Source organism: Dromiciops gliroides, chromosome 4 (assembly GCF_019393635.1).
Source record: "Dromiciops gliroides isolate mDroGli1 chromosome 4, mDroGli1.pri, whole genome shotgun sequence".
Classification (NCBI taxonomy): domain Eukaryota; kingdom Metazoa; phylum Chordata; class Mammalia; order Microbiotheria; family Microbiotheriidae; genus Dromiciops; species Dromiciops gliroides.
In genome coordinates, this window is record NC_057864.1 from 334,757,280 (window position 1) to 334,770,823 (window position 13,544).

At 36.0% G+C, this 13,544-nt stretch overlaps 1 protein-coding gene and 1 non-coding gene across 2 annotated transcripts in view; one reads left to right on the forward strand and one right to left on the reverse strand.

Moving 5' to 3' along the window:
- Positions 1-13,544, reverse strand: part of LOC122725324 (prolyl endopeptidase) — a 140,417-nt gene that overhangs the window by 113,114 nt on the left and 13,759 nt on the right. Inside the window, exons 3-4 of the mRNA XM_043962379.1 lie at positions 1,656-1,789; positions 941-1,071 (exon numbers count right to left, since the gene is read on the reverse strand). Of these exons, the coding sequence (XP_043818314.1) occupies positions 941-1,071; positions 1,656-1,789 (265 nt within the window). The remainder of the gene's footprint in view (positions 1-940; positions 1,072-1,655; positions 1,790-13,544) is intronic.
- Positions 7,662-7,768, forward strand: LOC122726918. The gene has a single exon (XR_006352909.1). It is a non-coding gene; the product is annotated as a U6 spliceosomal RNA (small nuclear RNA).

Consider the following 13,544-nt stretch of genomic DNA (forward strand, 5'->3'; position numbering starts at 1 on the left):
GTCTGATCACCCTATCATTCTTGGGACCAGTTAGATCACTGCTAACAGAGTAAAAGAGATTTCTCTCAAAGCCTGCTACTCTATTTTCAAGTCAGAAACTATAACTGCTAAACTAACAGTCCATACTTCTAAGTGTAGGACATTTCTTTTATATTTCATCACACGAAAATCTCTCCTTATACTTAAAGGCCTGACTTTAGGTTTTGTTTTTTCCATGTCACAAGAATGAAGGCTACAGAGCTAAACAGACCTAAGTATCTATGGGAAATAAAAGCAATTAGGCAGCCATGACCCAAAATGATGGGTTACTTGGATTCAAGTGAAGTATAGTCATTCTCTCTGGATTCTCCAAAATCACTATTTCCCTATACCAAGGCATTAACTCCTATATGAACAGCTTCTTCTGTACAAAAGACTAACCTTAAAGTACCCTATCACTGAATTACAGCCAAAATAGGGGACCAGTTCTAAGAGAAAGAAGGAGAGTGTGTTTATTTTTTTCCTGTTTGAGACATACTGCTATTTAAGTTCCTATGCAAAGCATATGAATGATTCCCATTTCTACTTTATACCACCAATATGGAGAAGCATGACTTGATACAGTATTTTGAGTATATCACATGAAATTTTATTTTCCTGATATGGGATGAAAGCTTATTAAAAAAATAAATAAAAAGAACTGACTAATAATCCACACTCCCAATAACACAGAAGCCTCTATCAACTTTGTAAAAAGTAGTATATATGGAGTCGGAGGACCTGGGTCCCAAACCTGGCTCAGATATTTACCACCTATGACCTTGTATGAGACAATTAATCCCTGTAAATCTCTGTTTTCCCATCAATACAACTGAATAAAATGATCTGTAACAGTTCTGCCAGCTCAGATGAAATTCGAAGCTGTTATGACTCAATGAGATATTCTATGAGGTCTGCTCACCTCGAAGAGCCACAGTGCCATCATCAGAAAGCTTGTTTGGATCAAGGAATACCTTGGCTTCATCAACTAAAGAATCTTGTACATATAATACTCGTTGGTTCTGCAGTCCTGAATTATAAAAATGAAAATACCTAGAAGACAGATAAGATCATTATGTGGTTAAGTTTTGTTAATATAGCGCTATGTATCTAACACATAAACATTTAAGAAAAACAAATTTTTTTAAATAACACAGCTTGATTCACCAGGAATATGAACTTTTGTGTCACATTTCTAGACTTAATAAAGTTTTTTCCATGAAAACAATCACACAGCTCAGGGAGAAATCATAATTAAGCCAAGTCTTATCCTTTGATTCTAACTACAGGGATATGGAAAGATAGTAGCATAAGAAATTACCTTACACAACTACTTCAGCACTGTAACATGTAATAGATACTCATCATATATGTAATGACTTAAATTAAACTTAACTACTCTTCCCTCAAAGTCTGAATCCTGACTCTTGTCACCTGGCAAACATTTTTCTAGTCAATTATTTTTAAGGGACAGTTTTATAACTGGAAAAAGATGTCATATACCAAAGAAATGTTACTCTCACATTTAAATTTCATACATGCATGAATTTTTATAAAATGCTATTTTTGTAGAACCATTTTTCTATATCCTAGGAAAATAGTTTTCAGTAACAAATTAAAAATAAAATCCCACATACCTTTTTCCTTTCTTGAAGTGGCAGCTGTACTTAGGATAGTCATATAATTCAGTCATTCTTTCTTTGTATAATCCTCTAACAGGGCACTGCTCAAGAAAGGGCACTGTAATCTTATTTTGGGCCTCCACAAAAGCCTGAATTAAAAAATAAAATTGCATCAACACAATCACAGTATTAACAAAAGGTGCTTATCCTTTTCTTATAGAAAAACCTAAACACACAATTCCAAAGTACTATATCTCTCTTCTTAGTTGACATTCAATCCTCCTCCCCCCACACCCCATCCCCCAAATTAGACAAACAAAATTGGAATCCTCTAGGCTCTTTTTCTTTTTCTTGGTGAGGCAATTGGGGTTAAGTGACTTGCCCAGGGTGACACAGCTAGTAAATGTCAAGTGTCTGAGGCTGGATTTGAACTCAGGTCCTCCTGACTCCAGGGTAGGTGCTTTATCCACTGCACCACCTAGCTGCCCCCTCCTCTAGGCTCTTTCAAAAAATTACTCCATTGGGCAGCTAGGTGGCGCAGTGGATAGAGCACTGGCCCTGGAGTCAGGAGGACCTGAGTTCAAATCCAGCCTCAGACACTTGACACTTACTAGCTGTGTCACCCTGGGCAAGTCACTTAACCCTTATTGCTCTACTCTCCCCCTCAAATTACTCAACTGTGAGTTACAAACAGAGGAAAAAGCAGTATTTAATTATTACAGTTTATTTCAAACTGCATTGCTACTTGGAATAAACGAATGTTGGTTTATTACACTGTGTAAAACATACTACATGTTAGTGACTTTACCAGAATATGAGGTTCTGTCCTTTATCAACAACTATACTGGCTATGGAAGATTTAGCTACACTCCTACATGCAGGTTAAAAACAGAGGGGAAAAAAATAGCCATTTATAAGGATCATCAAGGTCAACTTGATCCACTTAAATTCACCAAATCCTCTACATGGGTATGCTGTACACAAAGCATCCTCTGAACTACCTACACAGAAATCATCATCACAATGCTGAAGGAATTTGGCTTTAAGCCAGGGAGGGCAATGATTTTTTTTCCAAGTTAAGCTACTTTAAAGGTATTATTCTTTATATTTCACTTTAAATGTATAGACATGAAAGAAAGTACAAGTTCTAACAAGTGATGTTGTAGTTCAGTCCTTTAAGTTCTGTCTGACTCTTCAGGACGCTGTTTGGTGTTTTCTGGACAAACACTGCAGTGGTTTGACATTTCCTTCTCCAGCTCATTTTATAGATTAGGAAAATGAAGCAAATGGGGTTAAATGACCAGGATCACAAAGATAGTATGTGTCTGAGGCCACATTTGAACTCAGGAAGATGAATCTTTCTGACTCCAGACTCAACATTCTATCTACTGTGCCACCTAGCTGCCCTGTCATCAAATAGACTTGTTTGCTCAAAATTTGCTGTCTTCATTTTTGCTCTGCTTCTTTTTAGATATCTAGTCTAGGATTTGTCATGTAGATCTGGATTTGATCCCAACTCAGACACTTACTAATTGTATTATCCTGGGCAAGTCACTTTACATTACTGAGCCACAGGTTTCTTTATCTATATAAAATGGGATTAATAATAGCACCCACCTCATAAGGCTGTTTTAAGAATCAAATGAGATAAAGCATATGACATGCTTTGTGAACCTTAAGGTACAATGTAAATGCCAATTATAATAATAAACATCTTTCACCGTGGAATTCATTTTACAATGTAACAATTTTTTCCCCTCTCATATCACTGAATTGCTAAATGCCAAGCTTAGAAATTCTAAGTAATTATTAGATTTATTTTTGCTTCCAATATTTTACAACTTACCTTATAAATCTCAGCTAAAATTTTGAGATTAACCATTCTCAGCCCAAACAGCTACCAAAGAGCAATGTTCAGTCTCCTAAAAACTCAAGTTCCTTCGTAATAAAGAGTATAAGTACCACCAATTCATATTATTTTCTGTACTTATAAAGCTGGACAAGGTGATCTATTAGTGTCACCTTTGAGAACTTGGGTTATTTCCCTGTCACAGGAAGGCACTGGAGTAGTGTTTTCATAGAAAGCTCTACACTTCAATATAATATGATGGATACTTCCTAGCTGTGTACACTTGCTTCCAAGCTGCCCAACTCTTCCTTGGACAGAAAGATATAGAATTTCTAATCTTATTCCTCCTCTCCTACCTGATCATTTTCTCCCTATCTTCCTGCCCAACACTATCCTCTTAGCCAGCAGGACTGCAAACACCAGCTCACTGAAATGTTGGCAGCAAAGCAGTTACTGCAACAGGCACGGACTTTCAGAAATGTCCACCTAAAAGCAGGAATGAAGGGAGAATACTAACAACAAGAATGGCAGATGAGAATGTGGATAGAAAGCCTATGGATATAGTATAACTGTAAAAGAAAGGTTAGTGTCTGCAGAAAAAATTCCGTTGTGATCTGAAAGAATTCATGCATCCTCAAAAATGTTCTGCTTAGTCTGCAGAAATAATTTGTAGTCTGGCTGATTATGGTAAAAAAAAAAAGATAGGAGAATATGATCAGGGGTATGTTTTAAGAAAAATAGGATGTGAATGGGGGGGGAGGGGGGGAGGAGTTAAAAATAAAGGACTTGAGATTTTGGTCATACAGCATTATCTTTCTACTTTCCCTTTCATGATTCTGATAAAGAATTAATATTAAAGTAGGTGGCTTCAATTTCTAAAGTAGATTCCAAGCTATAAATGTCAGCAGTGAGGTATTTTAAAAGCCTTTCTAGTACACTAAAAGGATTTTGTAAAAAATTCATTACTGAGCCAAATCATGCTTTATGCAACTAGCATTAAAAAAAAAAAGAGCTAGTCACCTTTCAAAATTTAACTCTGAATATTTGATGTTTCTTATACCCTGAATTAACCAAATTTGGTTTTCTTCTCCTTTCCTCCTTATCACTTTTTGGTTTGGGATGTTTTGCTCAGAAAAAATTTAAAAGTCATTGATCTGATTTAATTTATGCCATTTGAGACTTCCTAGAACTACAGAACTAGGTACCTCAGTTTCTTAATCTGTAAAACAAATGAGCTGGACTAGATAATTGCTTAGATTCCCTGCAGCTGTGTTCTACAACTTAACAGTTCCTCAAAAGATAAACAAGCCTTTCTTTGCTTTAAGGTGATAGATAGATGATTGAATGATCATCTTCAAAGTACATATATTGTGTTTATACAAACTAATATTGGGTTTACTCTTTCTAGAACAAGTCTTACATAACTGACTCACATTTGACTCATGAGCATTTGAGTCTCTTCACCTTGCCAGAATCATAGAACTATCAAATTGAAAGGAACCTCCAAGGCCATCTGGTAAAACAAAGCAAAACAAAAAAAAACCAAACAACCTTACAAAAGCATGAATCCCATTTACAACATTCCCAACAAGTGGTTTTACAACCACTTTTAAAAAAAAACAACCAACTTCAATAACTGGATAAAGATTAGTACCATTCAAGGGAGCAGATTCCATTTTTAGGTAGCTCTATCAGAAAATGTGTCCTCATGTTGAGGCAAAATTTTCTTCCAGGTAACTTTAATGAAAGAATCACATTTGGAGTTGGAAAGGACCTTAAAGGGTATATAATTCCCCACATACCCCCACCACTCTCATTATATAGATGAGAAAACCATGGCCCAGAGACACTGAGTCAATTTTAAAAAATCATACAAGTACAGGAGTAAAAAAAAGAACTGGGATTCAAACCCAGGTCTTCTGACTAAATCCATTGCTTATTCCATTATACCATCCTATCTCTTGGTATGGAAATTGGGTATGGGGACAATGTTATGATGTCTATTTTTGTTCACATGCATCCTGCCTTCAATTTACTCACTCTTCCTATGTCTTCTCTTTACAAAATGATTGATGTAGAGAGGGAGGGAGGAAGGAAGTCTTTTCCATGCTCTCTTAAATATAGGGGCATTACACCAGGTTCCCTTCTTTGTCTTCTTTTCTCTCTAAGTCATCTCCACTGGCAATCTTGAAACTACTCTTAAAGCTTCAAGGATCCCCTCAAAACGAATGACACCAAATATTACTCTCCAGTCTTGACAAACCTGATGGAATTCAGGGATTGTATTTCTAACTACGTAATGAGTAACTATATTAGGATATCCAATCCAAAAATCCAATTTATAGCTAAAACCAGTGCTCATCTTCTCCATAAATCAAACCAAAAGCAGGTATTTATGACTTACTATCTATAAATAGCACTACTCATTTTAGACTTAGATTTGACAATTTGAAATTATTCTTGAGGCTGAAGGAATCTTTCTTGAAATCACATACAAACAAAACTAAATCAATCAAAAAGTAGTTATTAAGCACCTACTATCTCCTAGGCAGTAGGTGTTTGGGATAGAAATACAAAGAATAAAACAATCCCTACTCTCACTCAAGTATAACAGGAGAGAGAAAGTACACATAAAATATACAGACAGCCTAATGTTTATTTTTTTTAAAGTGTTTACCTCTATTATTTAATATTGTACTAGCTAGGTGGCGCAGTAGATAGAGCACCGGCCCTGGATTCAAGAGGACTTGAATTCAAATCCGGCCTCAGACACTTAACACTTACTAGCTGTGTGACCCTGGGCAAGTCTCACCAAATTGCCTCACCAAAAAAAAAAAAAAAAAAAAAAAAAAAAAAATTAAAAAAAAATATATATATATATAGAGAGAGAGAGAGAACTAGAAATGTTAGCTTTAGCAATAAAAGAAGAAAAAGGAATTAAAGGAATTAGAATAGGCTAGGAGGAAACAAAACTATCACTCTTTGCAGATGATATGATGATATACTTAGATAATCCTAGAGAATCACCCCAAAAACTACTTGAAACAATAACTTTAGCAAAGTTGCAGGGTATAAAATAAATCCACATAAATTATCAGCATTTCTATACATGACCAACAAAGCTCAGCAGCAAGAGATAGAAAGAGAAATTCCATTTAAAGTAACTGTAGACAATATAAAATATTTGGGAGTCTACCTGCCAAGACAAACCCAGGAACTCTATGAACACAATTACTAAACATTTTCACATAAATAAAATCAGATTTAAATAACTGGGAAAATATCAATTACTCATGGATATACTGAGTTAATATAATAAAAATGACAACTCTATCTAAATTAATTTACTTATTCAGTGTCATACCAATCAGACTACCTAAAAATTATTTTATAGAGCTAGAAAAAAAATTACAAAATTCATCTGGAAGGACAAAAGGTCAAGAATAACAAGGGAACTAATAAAAAAAAGCACATGAATGTGAACTAGCCATACCAGATCTGAAGCTATATTATAAAGCAGCAGTCACCATTTAGTACCAGCTAAGAAATAGTGGATCAATGAAATAGGTTAGCCACAGGAGACACAATAGTAAATGACTATAGTAATCTACTGTTTGATAAACCCAAATATTCCAGCTTCTGAAATAAGAACTCACTATTTGACAAAAATTGCTGGGAAAACTGGAAGATAGTATGGCAGAAGCTAGGCATAGACCAAAATAAGGTCAAAATGGGTACATGATTAAGACATAAATGGTGATACCATAGGTAAATTAGGAGAGAAAGGAATAGTTTACCTCTCATATCTATGCAGAGGAAAAGAATTTAGGACCAAACAAGAGATAGAATATTATGAAATGCAAAATGGATGATTTGGATTACATTAAATTAAAAAGGTTTTGCATAAACAATCAAGGCAGCCAAAATTAGAAGGGAAGCAAAAAGCTGGAAAACAATTTTTATACTCAGTGTTTCTGATAAAGGCCTCATTTCTAAAATATACAGAAAACTAAATCAAACTTATAAGAATGTAAGTCATTCCCCAATTGAGAAATGGTCAAAGGATATGAACAGGCAGTTTTCAGATAAAGAAACCAAAGGTAGCTATTGCCATATGAAAAAATGCTCTAAATCACTATTGATTAGAGAAATGTAAATTAAAACAACTCTGAGTGCTCGCTTCAGCAGCACATATACTAAAACTGGGGTGATACAGAGAAGATTAGCATGGCCCCTGCGCAAGGATGACACACAAATTCGTGAATCATTCCATATTTAAAAAAAAAACAAAAAACTCTGAGGTACCACCCCACACCTATCATATTGTCTAATATGACAAAAAAGGAAAATAATAATTGCTGGAGAAGCTGTGGAAGAATTGGAACACTAATGCAATGTTGGTGGAGTTGTGAACTGATCCAATCATTCTGGAGAACAATTTGGAATTATGCCCAAAGAGCTATGGGGCTGTGCATACCCTTTGATCCAGTAACAACACTATATCCCAAAAAGATTGTAACGATTGGAATAACGCCACCTGCTGGAGACTTACTGTAGAAGAGTTCCGCCCATGAAGCGAAGGTCTTTGAGGGCAAGACCAGGAGTCTTTTCTTTGGCGTCAGGAAGTGATGCGGGCTAGTGGGAGGAGGAAGGAAGAGACTGGCGCTCAGTCTCGTTCTTTTTCCTGAGGATGCTGGTGGAGAGGGGAGCTAGAAATGCGCTCTCCCTTTAATAGATAGATGAATCTAGGCCTTTCTCACTTTCTTCACCAAATTCTTATTCTCCTTAATAAATGCTTAAAAGTCTAACTCTTGCTAAAGCTTATAATTTATTGGCGACCACTCATTGGATATTTTAGACAGACTAGCTAGAATTTTAGCCCTTAACAAGACCATAAAAAAAGGGAAAAGGACCCACAGGCACAAAAGTATTTATAGCAGTTCACTTTATGGTGGCAAAGAATTGGAAATCAAGGGAACATCCATCAATTGGGGAATGGCTGAGCAAGTTGTGCTATAAGAAATGATGAGCAGACAGATTTCTGAAAAACCTGGAAAGACTTAAGTGGACTAACGCCAAATGAAAGTGAGCAGAACCAGGAGAACATTGTACACCGTAACAGAAACACTGTGTGATTGATGATCAACTGTGATAGACTTAACTCTTCTCAGCGATACAATGGTCCAAGACAATTCCAAAGGACTCATGGTGGAAAATGCTCTCCACATCCAGAAAAAAGAACTGCGGTATCTGGATACAGATTGTACCATACTGCTTCTACTTTTGGTGGGTTTTTTTTTCTTTTTTGAGGTTTTTCCCTTTTGTTCTGATTCTTCTTTCACAACATGACTAATGCAGAAATATGTTTAATGTGATTGTGCATAAATAACCTATATCAGATTGCTTTCTGTCCTGGGGAGGGAAGGAGAAAAATTTGGAACTTGAAATCTTATAGAAACAAATGTTGAGAACTATCTTTACATGTAACTAGAAAATAATAAAATACTTCTATGAATTAAAAAAAAAAGTTTAACCCAAACCAAGAAATGCAAAACCATAAAAAAATTGCTGACTTTTTTAATATTCTAGATAAATACAGGAGTTTTCTTAAATGACTCCTGGGTTAATGTTGTATGTGGTAGAAATAGTACTGGTTTCAGAATTATTGGACATGTGTTCAAATTTTGACTCTGCTACTTCACTACCTGTATGACCTTGGGCAAGTAAATCTTTCTGGGCCTCAGTTTCCTCACCTATAAAATGAGAAGAGTGGAATAGATGACCTCTAATGTCTTTTCCAATGGTAAACCTTGACACATAGTAGTAAACTTTGACATGTAGTTCTGTGGCTTCTGGGCAAATCATTTAAGTTCTTAACTTCCATTTCCAGCCTACCTTTCCAAATTTATTTCCTAGCCAAGGTGGCTACCTTGATGGTCTCCATTTTCAACATCCTATCTCTAGTCACTGGGCTTTTCCTCAAGCCCTTTCTCTATTCTCCCTTCCCTATTTCTGAAAGGTTCTTTCTCATCACCTCCAAATCTCAGAATACCTAGTCTTAAAGGTTCAACTCAAATAATAGATACCCCCTACAAGGGCCTTTTCCTGATTCCACCAGTCCATTCCCTAACCCTGAAGGTACTTTATGTTCATTTTGTATTTTTTCATTGATGGATGCTCTTTCTTCTTAGTAGAATATAAGCTTCTTGATAGGATGGGCTTTCTAATTTTTGTCTTATTATCTCTCCAGCATTTAATACAGTTCCTGAGGGAGCAGCTAGGTGGTGCTGTGGACAAAGCACCAGCCCTGGATTCAGGAGGACCTGAGTTCAAAATAGGCTTCAAACATTTGACATGTACTAGTTGTGTGACCCTGGGCAAGTCATTTAACTCTCATTGCCCTGCCCCCCCCAAATACATACATACATATATATGTACACACATATTCATACATACATACATATGTACACATACACACAGAGCTCCTGATACACTCTCAAATGGATCTATGATATCAATTTGAGAGTTCCTTTCAACTAGGTAGATCACAATTAACTCAGGTCTGCTCATCCTGGGCAACTCTCACCTGTGTCCTTCCAAAAATTCACACAGGAGATCTTCACAACATGCTGGATAGATCTATTTCTCCCAAAATAGCAAGGGCACCAGTGAAGCACTCTGGCTACCCAGCTGTCATGCCGTACTCTCTCCACATGACCAGAACATCATCTTTTTCTATCATCTAATTTTTTTCCCAACATCCTTACTTGTCAATATCCTTCTTAAAATGTGGTGCCCAGAACTGAATACAATATTTTTTATTTGTTTTTCAGCAATCCATTTAGAATCTTATTTTCCCCAATTACATGTAAAAACAATTTTAACATCCACTTTTAAAACTGAGATGTATGAGGTGTGTAAAAGGCAAAATACAGTAGGACTGTTACCCACCCTGTTCTGGAAACAATGTAAGCCTCTTGAAATAAATCACATTCACTTTTGGGGGGCTTCCATGTTGTAGTATTATCCCATATTAAGCTGACTAGAGTAGTCCACTAAAATCTCTAGATATTTTGCACATGAAGGTAAAGGCTAGTGTCACCCATCGTGCATATATAAAACTGATTTTTTTAAACCTAAGTACAGACTTTGTTATTTTTTCCTTTAAAATTTAATGTTAAATTTAAGATATTCCTGATGCTGTCATCTAATACAATGCGTCAGCCATTCCTTCCAGTTTTGTATCATTTGCAAATCTGATAAGCATACCAAATTCTGCCTCCTAAGTTACTGATCTAAAAGCTAAGCAGAATAGAGCCCAAGAACAGATTCTTTAGACCCTGCCCTAGAGTTTGTCATTCCATAACTGCTCCTTGGGTCCAGCTAGTCATTCAGTCAAGACTGGTCACTTAATAGTGCAATTATCTAACCCATCTCTCCATCATAACTATAAGGATGGCATGAGGACCTAGCAAATACTCAATTGAAATCCAGACATACTACATTTATAGCATTCCTCTGAAATACTAAGCACTTTCAAAAAAATAAATGTTGTTAGTTTTTCATGACCTATTTTCGATGCTGCCAGCCATCTCCTTTTCGAAATGTTCATTAGCCATCTCTTTAGTAATGTTTTAGAATACTAAATGGAAATGAAAGCAAGCTTAGTTTGCAGAATCTGCCCTCTTCCATTTTTTTGAAAATAAGGAAAGCATCTGACCTTTTCCAGGCTTGAAACACCTTTCCCTTTCTCCTTGATCTTTCAAAGATCACTGCCAATAGCTTAGCAACATTTGCAATTCATTCAGAACCAAGGATGTAGTTCACCAGGCACTGATAAGCCAAATTAATTGAGGGAAACCAGGTTCTCTCACCATTTTCTTATTCATCTTAAATTTCAACTCCTTATTAATCAATTTTATTAAATTCCTGGTAGTTCAAAAATCACTGTCCTTGGCAGAGAAAATAAGAAACATAAGAATTGAGTAGTTCTGCCTTCTATCCATCATCCTATCTGACCCAAATAGTGACCTTAGTCCTTCTGTGACCTTTCTCTTATCCTCAACATTGTTAAGAAAACCCATTTTATTGTCCTTAGAATTCATCACCAATTTTCTACAAGTGAGGTGATCTGCCAAGGTCATAGTTAGCTAGAAGAACTGGAAGTAGAAGTATTGAGGGAGGCAGGGTAAGAAGAGGTTGAGTGACTTCTAGGAATAGAAGAAATCAATGTAAATTGAACAAAGATAAGGAATCCAGGAAGGTGGTGATTTTTCCCCCTGAAAAACATTTTTTACAAATAATTGAAATCTTTCCTTAGCTTATGCTAAACTTCTTTCACTTCCATTTTCTTACTATCCTGGTATAAAAATTCCTAGAACTTTCAATTCCCAACGTAAGGACTAGTATTGCTATCATCACTACACAAACAAATCCCTCTCTCTTACTACTTTCCCTAGAGAGGTTTGTGGCCCAAAAGTCAGAGTGGCTTTGTTTTTTCTCTTTTGAACTAAATTCTCCTACCTTACAATCTATTCTGCAGTAGTTTGTTCTTGTCCTAAGAACAACATCCTGAAATATTCTGGAAAACTCCCCTGGACATATGTCTTTTAAGCAAGACCTTCACAAACACCAAACCAATATGACAGGTAAAAAACCAACACTGATGCTGCCAAATCACAACTGCCACTGGGACCTAGCAAACATCGATCCAAGAAAATTTTAAAACTTTTCTTCTCTTCCACCTTACTACAACACTGAAGAAGAGAGGTCTAATGTAAAATTTCTCAGTGAGCAAGCAGGAAACTTTTCAAGAGGAAATGTCCATAGCAACACCTTATAGAGGAGGTTCTAAATTCTCTGCCATTGCAAACACTTATCTTATTCTTCCCTGTCAGTCTCTCCTTTAAGGGAGTAGTCCTTTTACATCTTTTCCAAACACTGCATTTACTCTAAAGTCCCTTACAACTCAATCCTGACTTCAGTCACTTCATCTCCCTGAGTTTCAGTTTCCTTATTTGTAAAATGAAGGAAGTAGACTAGATGGCCTTTAAAGTCTCTTCCAGCTATAAATTTTTGATCCTTTGAACACCACCCAGACTGGATTGACTTGTTAATGTCCAAAATGAAGTCCAATATGCTCTGTGATTATTATTATTCTGAAAATTATCTCTCTGAGCCACTGTCCTAATACAATGCCAAATATGGAAAACAATTTACCTATGGGAAAATTAATGACATTACAAACAAAATCAAAATGTAAAAATCAATGAACAGACATATACCAAATACCTATGTGTCTGACACACTACAGTTCCTCATTTGAGAGGCAGTGTGACATAAACGACAAGGTGCTAGAGTTGGGTATCAGAAAGATCTGTGTTTAAATCCTAAGGATAATAATAGCACCTCACAGCATTGTTGGGAAGATGTAATGAAACAAGGTATATAGAGCCCTTCAAATCTTAATATGCTACATAAATGTCAATTATTATTTGTGGTACTTAGAACATACTCTCCAAGCACTCACCAGCAAGTGTTCACGTCTTCCAGCAGAAATGCTATCTCCTAATACATGTCCCCTCCTTTCTTTAATTGCTACAATTCTCAAAATTTCTCCCACTAATCAGTTTTTTATGCTGCACTAACACTTCAATCTATGTTGGAAACTTAGGAATCAATTTTATTTAGAAAACTGTAAGGAGAACAGATTGAGAAAAGACATTAAAATGTATTATTAAATTTTTTTTTTACCATTTACTAGTTTAAAATGTCTATTAAAGAGACAAACCAGTTTGCTGAGTGTGATGAAACAGCATGCATAAGTCAGTCTCACTATTTGCCCCTGGGTCCTATAACCCTTTAGGAGCAAAATCACATTTTACCTTAAAAGTGAATTCCACAGGAGATAAATGATGAGAATACACTTAAAAAGAACTTGCCTTCTTCCTCCCTTCATGTTCTATTTATTTTTCCTAACTCCGTTTCCCAGATGGGTCAAATCTGGTCCTTCCCCACCTACACCAAGATCTTGGAAAGCCCAGCAAGTAACTGAC